This window comes from Podarcis cretensis (assembly GCF_951804945.1).
Source record: "Podarcis cretensis genome assembly, chromosome: 7".
Lineage (NCBI taxonomy): Eukaryota > Metazoa > Chordata > Lepidosauria > Squamata > Lacertidae > Podarcis > Podarcis cretensis.
The window spans coordinates 71218739-71233735 of NC_137176.1; the positions used below are offsets into that span (position 1 = coordinate 71218739).

General features: G+C 41.2%; 1 protein-coding gene and 1 long non-coding RNA gene across 7 annotated transcripts in view; one reads left to right on the forward strand and one right to left on the reverse strand.

The window, feature by feature from the left end:
- On the reverse strand, positions 1 to 6914 carry LOC307220576. Of its 2 annotated transcripts, none has more exons than XR_013840942.1 (3): positions 6770 to 6914; positions 5379 to 5445; positions 1 to 62 (listed from the first exon to the last, which is right to left on the reverse strand). It is a non-coding gene; the product is annotated as an uncharacterized lncRNA (long non-coding RNA). The 2 variants fall into 2 exon arrangements; XR_013840943.1 differs by lacking the exon at positions 6770 to 6914 and adding an exon at positions 6252 to 6763.
- The window catches only part of FZD6 (frizzled class receptor 6), a 26924-nt gene continuing 18702 nt past the window's right edge, over positions 6776 to 14997 (forward strand). The window contains exons 1-2 of one of the 5 annotated variants that reach the window (XM_079984308.1): positions 6776 to 6902; positions 8232 to 8608. In XM_079984308.1, coding sequence (XP_079840434.1) covers positions 8420 to 8608 — 189 coding nt within the window. In that variant the 5' untranslated portion in view covers positions 6776 to 6902; positions 8232 to 8419. Of the gene's footprint in view, positions 6935 to 7100; positions 7348 to 7476; positions 7617 to 8231; positions 8609 to 14997 lie in introns of those variants that run through there. The other 4 variants (XM_079984311.1, XM_079984309.1, XM_079984310.1 and 1 more) reach the window with 4 other exon arrangements.

Sequence of the window (14997 nt, forward strand, 5' to 3'; positions counted from 1 at the left end):
GCCCAGAGAATTGTAGCAGTTGTGGCTTGTGACACCTAGACCGGGGAGACGGCACCAAGGAGCTAAAAATAAAAATGCAAAAAAATAATGTCAATAACTGCAACAACAAAAACCCCTCTGAAATATCCCAGCCCAAGAGTCTGTTCACCAGCCTCAGCTGCTTCTTCTTTTTGAGTCAGTCAGGATTCCACCCTCCCATGCCAAGTGCAAAAAGTTCTGCAAGGAAGGGAGCAGGTCTTCCAGGACTTAGATGTCTCCATTATTGCTTGAATCACAGGTGGCCAAAGAGGGCTTGGTCCCTATATCATTTTTAGTGGCCCGCTGAGCTACTGTTTTTAAAGGGCTACAGACTGGCTAAAATGGGAGTGAGCTAGGTTATGGAACTTGTATATTTCTTTAAGGGCCATTCTAATTTTCTTCGCAAAATTCAAGAATTTATGGTTTCCAGAAACATCGGTGAAAAAAGAACAGACAGTTGTGGAGCACATAGCCTTTGCCTTACTTATGGTAATGCTAAGTCAGGGTTCAAAACTGGAGGAGGATAACCACCTTTAAAATATGCTCTAAGAGTCTGCAGAACTATGGATTTTTTTTTTGCTGTATGCAAACGCACATCTTTCAAGTTCTTTGTTTTTTAAAATCAGGTGTGACAGCAAATTCAGCCAAAAATAGGCACAAAATTTCATGTTGAATTGCTTCCGTTTGGTCTCTGCTGTACAGGGCAGTGGAAACATCTAGTTACAGTGTTGCTGCCAAAGGCTACCGATATCCTGGGGATTGGGAATGGATCAAGTCAATCACTTGATCCAGGAACCACACAGAACGGTATTGCAGGCATATCCCTTGGTGGCTAGTGATGCTACAGCTGTGATTTTTTTCAGAGATTTAAATCTGGAAAATGTTACAGCTTCCCAGGATTATTGGAAGTTGAAGGGATTTTAATATGCAGCTAAAGTGTTTTAAATCAACCTAATAAAATAATTATTAAAGCATTCTTTTAGCATAATTAACACCTTTGAACTGCCCGGTTGAAATACAGGTTTTAATTGCTAGAACACTGTGGTAGATGCCCAACCGTGAAGCTCCTGTTGTGGCAAATCTAATGAGAATGGATTTTCTGTTTCTCGTTTCATCACCTCACCAGTACTTTTTAGAAAAAAGCATACCCAAAATGTCAGAAAAATCATATCAAATAAATTAATAGTCTTTTCTGTTGTGTTGGGAGGGGGAATAGATGGGCAAACTATTTCTAAAAAACACACAGGACCAGTTTCCTGTGGCGTTTCCAGATTTTGAAGCAATCTGCTTCCAGCAGTTTCTCAAGGCATATTCATTATTTATTATGCTCATTAAGTAAACAGCTTCTCAAGCAAGGTTTAAGGATTTTATTCAATTCTCTGATGCCCCCCACGAGCCACAGCTAAGATTTCATGTTTTGCAGATATAGTTCTTATTGTACTTCCTCTGTGTTTGCTCCAAAATTGATTTTAGGATTTGATGCTCTCAGGGAAGGCTTGGGCAGAACTAGACATTATCTTGGCAAATGTGCAGCCCCTGGCTGTGTTTGCTGGCACAATGGGAATTCAGAGTTAGGAGGAGCAGGGCCGGATTTAGGTTTGAAGAGGCCCCAAGCTACTGAAGGTAAGGGGGCCCTTTATATGTCCAGCTGTCCTTTGTCAACGACAAATGGCTGCTGTTTATTGTTGTATGTAGGTTTTATTTTGTTTTTTATCTTATATTTTGGAAATGTACATCCAGTTTTTCCGCCTTTAAATCTTTTGGGGGGCCCCAAGAGAGTGGGGCCCTAAGCTATAGCTTGTTTAGCTTATATGTAAATCCAGCAGAGGCACTTACAGGGGCCACAGAAAGTAAATTATCTGAGGGCTACGGTCTTGTCTACTGTTTAAAGCTTAGCACGGAAATAGAAATATTAAATAATATGACAAAGATCTTGATCCAGATACACACATATATTGTCAGAAGCAGCATTTTGTAGTCAGATGTGCCTCAGATCATATGTTTCCAGTGGCATGTTATAGTCCAGACCTGTGTGGGATATATTTTCTATCAGATTATTTATTTACACATTATTTGTTTTCTTTACTGCATTTATAGACCACCTTCCTGATAAGGCATTAAAGATTAAGTTACAAAAGACAAAATAATGAAACAGTAGACTTCTGTCAGCCACTGGTGATCTCTTTGGGAGCCGATGGTATGAGAGTCCTGATTTGGGCTTCTTCTCTTCAACTTTCCTCATATCAAAGTTTTTACGTATGGCATTTCATGGAAAGGCAGATAAGGATCATTGTCAGTGGCCGCTTTGGGAGCAGATGGCATGAACTCCTCACCCTACAATTCTTCTGCATGAATCTTTGATAGTAAGGAGCCTATTAAAATGCTCACATTTTGGCCATCTCTTTATACTGGCATTTAATGGACCAATGACACCAAATCTTGAAACCAAACATTACATGCAAAAACTGAAGCTTTGGTAATGTGAATCCAATCATCTCTACCAGTTTGCCATAGGAGCTTGAAGTATCAGGTTGCTCCAAGTGGGCGTTAAAACAGAACAATTTACTAAGTAAGTCTGTAAGTAGCAGATGGGTTGCAAAGTAAGGACAGAATATAATTTGGGAACTTGGCTTGTAAAATGTTTAGGGGATAACCATTCTAGCAAGTGTAGACACTCAGGCAATTGCATGAAAATGTCTACCTACACACTCATTTTTATTTTTCATAGATTGTTAACTTGTTCTGTATCATTTTAAAGATAGTTTTCCTAAGTTTCCTTATATGGCAACAGTTTTTCAAAATGGCATGTTGCATGTGAGTAAAGCTACCACAAGTGTGACATGCAAAATGACTCGGAATTGCACTGAAAGTGGCTCTTGAGAGCTTTACCTTTACCTAAAAGAAGCCTCTTCTATAATTTGTTCAGATCCTCAGGAGCTTAAGAAACAGCTGGAGGGTTTTATTGCTATTTGTGTTGAAAAGACAAAATATTGATCATTTCTGTCATCATCTGTGTTGGCTATCTCCCAAAGCAATGTTGTATTGATTGTTCTGTTTCAGAAACCCTGATTTTGGTGTGTGTTTTTAGTACTTTCCAAGCTACAAAACAGAACTGCAAAGCTTTGTCAATACCAGAGTCTACAATATACTGCAGTAAAAGCATTACTTTTCTTTATCCTCGGGTTGTTTGGTTTCATTTGTTTGCTTTGCATGCAACTAGTGTAGATTTTAGCTGTGAGCAAACTCTCTATATACTATACTACACACACACACCTCAATTTTCTTTTTTGATTTTTTGTTTTAATTTAATATAAGATACACAATATACAAAAAATTATTCTCCCCCCCCCCCCGGTGCCATACCTTGTGTAACCAAAACAGCACCACACACACACAATAGGAAGGTATTGGCATATTTGGGAAAAATTTGTGGTTTGCAGAAGTACTAAAACGTCAGCGGAAAAACCTAAAGAGGAAAAGTTCTCAAAAATAACTCAGTGAGGACTAATATATTCGGGGTCTACAAAATACTGCCTGGCTGCTGGAGAAAATAAAAGAAAAACTGGAGAGATAATACTATGGGGAAAGTAAATAGCTCCCATTGAGTTTAATGGCACTTACTCACAGGTAAGTGGTTATTGGGTTGCACCTTAAATGTGACAGAAAAATTGAGTGTCAAAACACAAAAACTGAGTGTCTGTTCAGCTTTGCAGCTGACATTCAGCAGATTTATTGGTGCCACCTACTGGTCCTTTAAAGTTTTTCTGTTGAATCTAGAGAAATTAAAAGCAATGCCTAAATGACAAATTGATTAAAATAACATTGGGATTAAATTAAATTATAAGTTTTTTTTGTTTTGTGTTTTTAAAAGGATCTGCCATAAGGGAAAAGGAGACAAGACTTTGTGGTTGTTGGTTTTTTGCAATAGGCATAACAAGGTATGTAGTTGTACCCAGCTGCACCCTACTGCAGATGTAGATACAGTGGTGCCCCGCAAGATGAACGCCTCGCAAGACGGAAAACCCGCTAGACGAAAGGGTTTTCCGTTTTGGAGGCGCTTCGCAAAATGAATTTCCCTATGGGCTTGCTTCGCAAGACGAAAATGTCTTGCGAGTTCCTGCGGGTTTTTTCCCCTCCCCCCCTTTTCCTAAGCCCTAAGCCGCTTATCAGCTGATCTGCTGATAAGCCGCTTATCAGCTGATCTGCTAATAGCCGCTAAACCGCTAATAGCGCTAATCCACTAAGCTGTCAATGGGCTTGCTTCGCAAGACGAAAAAACCACTATACGAAGAGCCTCACGGAACGGATTAATTTCGTCTTGCGAGGCACCACTGTACCCAATAAAGTAGACTTGAGGCTTCACTGTGAATGAAAGGATGTCCATGTGTGAAAGAGTGTGCAGAATAATTCTGAAAAAGAGAGGGAATTGGGGAAAATGAGCTCATTTATAGGTAATAAGAGCAAATTAATTGTCTTAGGAGTGTCCTGTTGGACAGAAAACTGGGTTCAGAAGAGTGATTTTGTGTTCTGGGGCTCAGGTCCTGGCTATGCCTTGAGATTATCAATGTTTACAAAATAACAGCCATTTTGTGACTAGCCATGGCCATGGCAGCCATTTCACAACAGTTTTTAAAATCTCCAAATGTGCCCACAAGTTCAAAAAGACTGGTGACCTATTTCTTGCTCAACTCCAGCCATTAACAACTATTGTAAGAAATGCCACTATTTCTAAGTTGCAATCAAAATAAAAGCCATCAAAACAACAGATAATGCTCCTCTGTTAGGTCTTCATTTTCTCATCCCTACATTTTATTATCTAAACAGCCAAATCTTTAAAAATGGTTTTAGCTACCTAGTAGTGCAAAGTAAGGACTTGCACTACGATAGTTAAAACATGGTTCGGTTGCTGGCAAAGCAGGAGAAAAATAATATATTTATTGTGATTCTGCAGTTCTATAAATTATCTCGTCTATAAATGTTACAACCATCATCTTACTTGTGTGCATCAGCCCCATCTATACAAGGCCAAGCCCTGTGAGTCCCAAATTGACCTGGGTAAGGCTCTGGCACTGAATAATCTTGTCTCAGTGCCATCACCTTCCAGTTTGTAATTATGTGTTGGAGTGCCTCTTTCCAGATCTCAAAGCACTATACTGATGCTAATGAAGGTTTGTAGGGGTATTAAATAAAATTATTATCATTCACATTTCATAAAGGCACAGAATGGCAGTTGTGTGACTTGCCCAAGGCTACACAACAAGTCTGTGGCAGAACTGGTTGAGCAACACAGGAGCCTCACATTTCAGTTTTGTGGTGATAATTATTGCAACAATGAAAGGAGAGTTTAGCATGCCACTGACCTTTTGGGAGAGGGCTTCTTTGTTCTGTTTTGGGGTATTTTTAACCCACCTTTGTGTCAAAGGTCCCCTAGGTGGCAAATGATACAATAATCACAATTACAATGAAAGATAACAAATAAACAAAAACCGGGTAAAATAATGTTAGAATCACAAGATAATTTAAACCATCTGGGCACGTAAGGGCTTTGTCTGGTTCTAAAATAATGTTAAGGTAGGTGTCAGGTAGGCAGATACTTAAGTTCCAAGCCATGATCAAAACCAGCACTTTACATTGAGATAGATAGTGGGCAGCTCTCCAGGCTATTCTGTCTTTCTCATCCTCTCAGGGCAAAATTTGAAGGCAATTTGAAGGCAAAGATGAAGCAATGAGACATTTTTGGAGGAAAGGGATTAATGAGAACAGCCAGAGGTGGATTTAGGGCGGCATGACCAGTTCCACCACACTGGCTGTAGGGTCTAGGAGGCACTGAGCAGAACAGAAGAAAAGAGGCGGGCACGGGAAACCCACAAGGCCTGATCCTTTGTACATTTACTCAGAAGTAAATCCCACTGAATTAAATTGGATTTACCCCTAGGCCACAAAACACGAGGCTGAACAGTTCCTATTTACTTGTCCTTAAATTGAAGAAGGGGGCTCAACATATTGCTATTTTATTATACTTTAAAAGTGTGGGTTCCCAAAGTTCAATATATTTTAATATCTCAAATGTTTTAAATTAATTTCTCTGGCATCCTATTTACATTTGGAACTACATTCCTATTTATCCAAACCAGAACTACGGCTAAGATTTCCTTTAGTCTTAGAAAGAAACACTCTCTACGTCGCTCTCAATAGATTTACTTCAAAATAATAATCATAAAAAATAAACGAACAATCGTCTTGATTTCAATGACAAATAGGCATCTGAGTTGTTTCCACTTTCCGGTCTGCTGACACCGGGAGCCAACATTTCGCCCAATACCAAGCTGGGTTGAAACAAAATGCAGAATGAGGAGACACCGTCGGTGTGCGGGTTAACAGCAAAGTGCACTCTGGCATTTTGGCATGCAGGTGAAGAATATCATTTGCCCACCTTTAAAAAAAAAAAAGAAATAGCACAGAAGGAAGATAAGCTTGTGATCTCGTAGTCCTCCCTCTTCACTAAGCTAATTTCCTACTTTCAGAGGTTTATCTGCCTTTAAAAAAAAAAAAAAGCGGAGGAGCCTTAGAAACGCGATTCCTCCTCTCTCGTGGTCATTTCCACCCCTTTTCCCCCCACGAGGGGAAGGGGAAGAGACGGTGGTGAGGCGCCGCCATCTTGGCGGAGAGGAGAGAGGGGGAGGCGGGAGCGGGGAGGGGATCCGGGTGGCCCGAAGAAGGTGCGCCAGCACCGCCCCTTCGCCCTTCTCACCGGTAGTTCAAATATCGCGCGATTCTTCTAGCACCACCACCACCACCACCTCCCTGTCTCGGCTGGCCCTGCATTCTGCCTCCGAAAGGACCCGTGAGCCCGCGCGGCCGTTGGCGCCCTGAGGCGAGTCCAGGTGAGGCGCCGGCTCTCTGCCAAGCGGCTCAGGTGAGGGACGGGGGCGTGGCTTGGCGCCCAGCTGCCCGCCCCCCGCCCCCTCCGCTGTGGTTTCTTCCCGTCTGAGGGACCCGACGGGACGGGGTAACGACGACGCCTTGTGTTGGCATGTGGGGCGGCCGCCGAATAGAGGCAGGTGGGAGAGTGTTTCTTCTTCTTCTTCTTCTCCTCCTGCGCTGAGGGCGGCGTTGGAGAAGTATAAGAGGCCGTTTGTTTGGAGGACTTAATTAAATCCGGGTTTTCTGTTCCTCTCTACGTCCTCAGCATCTTGAAAAAATGCTCCACGGCAGGTAATGCCACTTCGAAGAGCTTTCAGGGCAAAGTCGTTGGCGGGCTCTCTCGCTTCAAGTCTTCCCCACATGAAATAGCTGCATGAGGACAAGAGGAAAGTCACGAAACGGGGTGTGAGTTTTCCAGAGCCTTTCTAGCAGGCCGTCTCTAAGGTGGTAAAGCAGGGAGGGGAAATGCTGGCTGCAGTTCAAGCTGTGGAGGCATTGTCGAGGGAAGGAAGGAAGGGAGTTGGTTTTTGAGGCGGAGAGAGACTCGGTAGTTGCAAAGTGTGGGCGGATTCGGGCTTAAAACGTACCTGTTAGAAGAGAGCGTACCTCTCTCTCTTATTCATGTTGCAACGCGAGCTTTCTCCCCTCTGAAATGTCTGCCGTCAGCTTAATTGGTATGTAGGCATCTTTCCCTCTTTTGGTTCATCTGTGCGATGAGGAAGAAGTTTCAGAACTCTCCATTCAGCGCAGCAATGCAAACAGTTCTTTTGCAAACCACATTGTAAACTATAAATGTATTGGCTGTATTGAGGGCCCTCCTGTAAACTTGTATGTTGACGTTTGCTGCTTATATGGAAGATGTCTAAATTATATGTTTAGAAGTTATGACTGACCTACATTTTGAAAATTGGGGTGTGTCTTTCAAGTTTCTGATGGTGTTTCTGAGAAATTTACCCTGTGGGGTTTAGTTCTTCGTAACATGTAGTATGTCTTTGTAGCTGCAATCCCAAGTAATCTTCGTTGAATGTAGTGAGACTTATTTCTGAATGAACATGCATAGGCTTGTACTGTGCAGAATAGTAACTGATTATTAGCTGAGCTATCCTGATTGTCACTGCTGTCAACGACTGATCCAGTTGTCTTTTGCCTTGAGGAGGTGTAGGGTAATAATAGCCTACCTTATTTCTAAAAGTATTTGTAAGCTTTTGCCTTTTAAAGTTCTATTTGATGCATTTCAAAGATCTTGAAGCAGTTACAGCTATTGTTAACTGTCCTTTTTTCCTTTACAGTGCGCAAATGGCGAAGTTTATCTTTCAAGTAATCGAGACAGGCAGATGAGAATATGAAGAGAAACAGGAAATCGAGTCTTGCCATTTCATTGCAGTCTCTGAGAAATTAAAAAAGGAATATGTGTTTACTTTGACTGTGAACAAAGTATCCTGTGGAGAAGCTGATCATGACACAACACTGAAGTGAAATGCCTGGGAAGATGGGTATCTTTGTACTCCTGACTTTGAGCTTAATCTTAAACTTGACACATGGGCATAGCTTATTCACATGTGAACCCATTACTATCCCAAGATGTTCTGGAATGGCCTACAATATGACATTTTTTCCCAATGTGATGGGGCACTATGATCAGCAAACTGCAGCTGCCAGAATGGGGGTGAGTTGTTCTTTCTCTACCGTACATGCTATAAATATTTTTTCTGTTATATGTACAAATGTGATTCTGTCAGTAAAAAGAATTCTAGGTAAGACATGTTCAATATTACACATTATGAGGAAAAACCTAGTGTTCTGAAACAAGACTTGAAATAGTTACCAAATGCCTAAAAATCATAGAGAGATGCAGGTACAAACATAACAGTATGGGCATGTGACCAGATTTTAGGGTCTATTCTTACATGGTTTGAGCCTGAAAATTTACAAAAGAGCTCCTACATCCTGTCTGAATAAATGTATAGAAGATCTTCTGTGTTACCTTTTTAAATCTTCAAAGTGTTTAGTCATCTGAGCTTCCTGACTGTTTATAGCAGGCGACCTTGTGCTGTATCCCCTCAGGCTACTGGCATCTGCATGCAGTTGGCATAAAAATTCATTGCTGCCCATAAAGTTCTAAAATATGAAATGCATCTCTTCCACAGATCTGTGTATGCACAGAACTGTGTATAAAAGCATAGGTGTAGTAACTCCTCAAATAAGTTTTGTTCATTATGCTAAATGAAAGGAGTGTTAAGCTTCTCTGAAGTTTATTCTTGTCTCTAACATACTCCTTCAGTTACAGGTAGGTAGCCGTGTTGGTCTGCCATAGTCGAAACAAAATTTAAAAATTCCTTCCAGTAGCACCTTAGAGACCAACTAAGTTTGTTATTGGTATGAGCTTTTGTGTGCATGAAGAAGTGTCTGTGCACACGAAAGCTCATACCAATAACAAACTTAGTTGGTCTCTAAGGTGCTACTGGAAGGAATTTTTTTATACTCCTTCAGACTAGACATTCACAATTGTCCATGGTGCAATTGACCAAACATGCCTGTGAATTAGGGATGTAATCTAATTTTTTAAAAAAGAAACTTAACCATGTGAGTTTGAGTCAATCAATGAATTGTTAGAAGGTGCATAAATTTCCATGGGATTTTTTTTCTAAAGAAAAAAGTACTTTAAAAATATGCATATTTTTCAGCAGGCTGTGTCAGAAGAAATTCTTTTTTCTGTCATGGAAGGCAATACCTTTTTTAAATAGTGGTGATTACTATGTACAATGCTTTCTAGTAATTGTAGTGAACATTACTTACAATTTTGAAACAATGTAGGATGTCTTTTTCTTTATCTAAATATTTTTAATAGTTTGACTAAGTGCATCTGCCTGCTTGCAGATCCTTTCTCTCTAGGTGGTGCAGCTATAGAGCGTTGGTAATGGAAAAAGCAGACATCTCTCATGTGATCACCTGCACTCTCCCTCTGCATGGTACAGTGGTGAGGAATGAGCCCAATTGTCCTCACCATTCCACCAGCTTTGAGAGCATGAGCATGAAGAGACAATAGGGTCAAGGATAGGGCAAGTGATAGTTGCCTCTGAATGCCCAATTATCCTCTCCCTCTAGAAGCCTGTACCTGCTCATGCGTTCTTCCTTTGGGTGCTGGAGCAGGAAGAATTAGGCCCAGCAAAGCAGCTGATGTTCTTTGGAGGAGCAGTCACCACTTCTGCTTACTGGGCAGTATTGCGGCAAAAATTGAACCCACACACCCTGCCATCCACAGGGAGAGTGCTGTTTAGCGAGTGGTTGCTCCTTCCATGACTAGAGGTCTCTGCTGCACTGCCCAGAGAGATGGGTAAGCAAGTTGGCAGAGGCAACTTCTTGAGATTTCTTGCCAAGTGGTACCATGGGCCCAGTCCTCCCTATGTCAGTGTCTATACCATGAGCAAGAGAGGTAGTGGGAGCAGCTGCTGCTTTTCTTTTCTTTGCTTGTGGATGGAGGAGGTGTTGAGGGTGGTTTCTGTGGGCTTCCTGGCTAGGATGTTCTTCCTCCTTCCTGCGCTTCAGCCTCTGCTACAGAGCAGGGGAAAGGAGAAGAGATTGCTGTTTAGTGTTTGCCAGTTTTAATATGTATGTGTTAGTGTTTATTTTGAATATTAACATTTATAATAAGTCTCCAAAAGCATTAAACTGTGAATCCCAGGTAGACTTTGGATATTTGGAATAAGAACATGAGTGAGGGGCACATTGGTATTTTCATCCTTCGCTTCCCCTCCCATTTCACCTGGAAGGAAGATGTGCATTCTTCAACCATCTGTACTGTTGAATCCTTATTCTGATTTCTGTCAGACGCTTCTAGTTTTGGTGGTATATATTTTGGTGGTGTTTTCTCATATCTAAAGATTTCTAAGCACAAGCAAATATTTGTTTGTGACAGGAAAGTTAAGGTACCTGTGCAATTAGAAATTGCACTGAAGCATTCCTTATTCTCTTGTAATATAACCGTGACAAGTCAGTGCATGTAGGAATGGAGAACAAAACTTGATTCACATTCAGTGTTCTAAAGGATATGTCTTCTAATGTTGCAGTTCTAAGCACACTTTCTTGGAGCATATCCTATTGAAGCTAGAGGCACTTGCTTCCGAGTAAGCTTGCATGGGACTGTGCTGTAAAACAAGACTAAAACACTAATAAGTAGACAGATTTTTAGCTCTGTATATGAACATCCATCAGAGCTAATGAACAAAGTGCTAAGTAAGGTAACATTAAGACAAAAACAAAACAAAACTCATGCTAGATGGAAGTCTAAACAGGCTGTGTAAGGAGCCTCAGTGTCACAGTAAAGTTTTATGAGTGATACAAGTAAAATTCAGTGATGGAACTATTGGAAGGGAGTTTGAAAAAATGTAGAAAACATTGAAACTTTGTAATGCTATTTTATACAACTATGGTGTACCTGCTTTTGGAATACTTTGTATGCTTTTGGTTGGAATTATTAGGGAGAGGATTTGAAAGCAGCAGCAAGTACAGCAATATAAAAATATAGTGTACCCACTTTAGAATACTTTGTGCAACTTTTGTGTAGTCCTACAAAAAGAACTTGAAAAGGTACAGAAAATGGTAACTATAGTGATAATGGCATGATGATGATGACTCATCCTTTAAAAGTCTTCATGTCTTTAGCCATTCTCTGATTGTGAGCTTTTCCAGGGTATCCACCTGCCACTATTTGAGAAAACAACAAAAAGTATTGTAACACCTTAAAGACCAACACATACAGAGAGAGCACATGATGAAAGCATGAAGAAAGGGAAAATTAAACAAGTAGAAGAGTTGATAACTGAAATAATAGGTTTAAGCTGTTTTGATCCATAAAGATAATTCTCTGCACCATGCATTGCTACTGTGAAATTGCTATCCTGATAGTCCTCAAAAACTATTTCTATAATGCTTCTTTGTTTCAGATAGGTTAACTTTGCATCATGCTTTCGGTCAGGCTAAATTGTCATGCATTTAAGCAGTCTTCAACCTCGGCCAGTTTTATATTGTAATAGCTCAGTGGCATCAGCATACTGGTGATGAAACTGCTTCATCCCAAATCAATGCAGTCCACTTTTAGTTGTGACTAATAGCTCAGTTATTGGCTCTGCTTTGCTCCTTCTTTTGAGTGTTTGTTCCTGACTGGAATGTGTCCTTGAGCTCTGATAATGTTTCTTGCCTGCCTGAATAGAAGATAGAGAGGGGTATGTAGGAATTAGTATACTGTACAAATAAAATATTCATTGTCCATTGCTTTGCCCACTTTTGCCTGTGACCCCTGGAAGGTTTCCCAGAAGGGAATGCAGCCCTCCGACCAAAGCCAGCCTGCTCATGAGGTGGGATGAAGTGCCCACTTCAGGTGGCAGAAGCACAAGAGGCAGCCCACAAGAGGCAGCCCACCCCACTGATTCCACCATCGCCAGAATACCCTCCCCTCTTGCCAGTGAGCGGGGGGCATTCCAGCATGTGGTGTTGCACCTTGTCTTCCCTATTTCTAGGCAGAGAAGCCAAGCAGCAACTCTTTGTGGAATTGCTCCGGCAGTGGTGGGGGGTGCAGCGACAGAAGTGGTGAGAGGGTGTGGGGCGGTAGTGGAGCACATGGCAGCAATTCCCATTTTGCCTTAGGATGGTAATGAAATGGGAGGGGCTGCTCTTCTGACTGAAAGTTTCCTCATCCCTGTATTATAGCAAGATAAGATGCTAGTGCAAGCAGCCTGTATGCTCACTTGATATGGAGGAAAAAATGACTTCTTGCACCTTTTGGGGGTGTTTTTCTTTATGAATCTGAGGATGCTTCTCAAGAAAAATAAAAAGTTCTAAGCTTTTGTATTTGCACAAGTAGGGGATAGCTCTTTTCACATGTATCCCATCAAATTGCAGTTCAGTATGCCATCTGATAACTAGATTGAAAATGGTTTAGATCTGAGTTCCTACTTGGAAGTCAGTGTTCAGAGCCATGACCATGAGTATTATAAACTCTAAAACCACTGCTAATGGTGCCTCATAACTCACACCCAAGTGACTCTCCTCAGTTACTCATAAATCTGTACTTAGCGGTTCTCTCTGACCAAATGAATTTCTAACTTAGTTGCAAGTAGGGAGAATAAATTATCACTTGAAGTTAAGGATTGATGTGCTATCCCATCAGTTTGCTAAGATAACTGCAAATGCATTTTAATGTATCAACTGAACATTGCTGTCTGCTTTACATAACTGAATCTTAACGATGGAGATGAATTTTTAAAAATTAGTTCTGGGTATAGAAAGTAGCTGATGGGCAGCCTTGTGTGAGTCGCATTTCTCAACAATAGTTCCCAGTCTGGGAATGAGATCTCCTGCTCGGATTTGTTGAGAAGGTGAAAATATTACGGATTTTAAATATATGTGCTATGCCAGGAAGTCTTTGGTATTCATTTTTTTATCAATATTTTATATAATTTCCTTACCGAAAAAGAGAACCTAATAATTTTATTTTCCAGGAAAACAACAACTCCCTTTCAATTGTCAGTTCTAATACAAGCTGCTTTGGGATTATAAAGCTGTAATTCATGTCATGGACATAGTTTAATAGCCACAGTGACAAATAAAGGCCTTGTTTTAAAATCATAGATAAAAATGCAAACCAGATATGACCCACCTAAAATCCTATGGCATACTGTTCTATTTCTTTATTTCAGAAGTTGCCACTTCCATGTTTAGAGATATTATTGGTAGATGTACAGGTGTACTTTTTCTTTCTGTATAAGGTTGGTGGGTGAGAGAAGGAACCAGTGGGGTTGGAGACTGCAACACTCTTGTCAAAATTCTAAATGTTCCCATGGCCCCTGTGTTCATTGTATGCATGGAGTTATCCCAACCTTGCAAGAAACTTGTGACTCTGCCCAAAGTTGCACTCTCTTCAGTCTGAGCGGGGATATGGACTCGGCTCTCCCTGGTCAAAGTCGAGTGCTCCAGCTGCTCTGAATCTTGAAACTTCTCTTGGGACATGGTCCATTAAATTTAAACTATAACTAGCAGTCTGTATGGGCAGTATTGTCACAGTTGCTTAACAAGCCGCTTAATTAGGCAATGTGTTACATGCTTACTAGAAAGTTGAATTGCAATGCAGAATGATGTCCCCTAACTTAAGTTGTAGAGGTTTGAAAAGCTAGCTTGGAAGTCAGGCTTGCTTTATGTGAAGTAATGCATATACATAGGTTAGACAGGGATAACACATGTGATTGAGAGAAAAGCTATTTTTAAACATCATTCTTTCCTTTTGGAGAAAGTGAATGATGCTGTGCCTCCAGTTCACGCAAATGTGACTTGTCTTGCTGAATGTGTGTAGCTTCCAAGTCCAGTGTTTTAACTTTAATACATTAGACCAGGGGTTGCTAATGCTTTTGGTCCTGTGGGTGCAGGTAGACTTCTGAGAAAAGGTTGTGGGCACCAGTCACACTTCCTCTCACCCTTTGTAAGAATTGAAAGGTGCACTATCTGCCTAGCCAAGAGATTATCCCCGCCTATCCATGCACATGCATGCAGCACAGACACACTTACATACATACATACATACATACATACATATGTTTACACACATGTGGTGCATCTGCGCACATACACTGTCCCTCAGCCAAGCAGTTAGACTTGAAAAGGGTTAATTTCCCCCCAAGCCTAATTAAGGGTGAGTGTGATATTTCTGGAGAGTGCAGCTAGGGAGGGAAGTTCCAAGGCCATATTGTTCAGCTTTCTCCCCAGCTGCAGCTGACAGGAAGACCACCCCTCCTCCATGCCACAGCAATTGTAGCATAGGGAGCATTTTTTTATGGCGCACAGCTTTGAAGGGTTTTTCTCGCCTTGCTGTGGAACACCACTCATCACCCCTGCCAAAGCGCTTAGGCTTGAAAAAGCCTTCTATGGGCTACCACAGATGGATTTTTGAAGCCTAATTTCAGCAGGAGGGTGGGGATACTCCTGTTGCCAGATTGGGAGGTGTCAAGGTCCTCTTATGGACACTAGGGGTGGCCTTGGTGTGTGCAGTGCCTGTGCGCACAACTT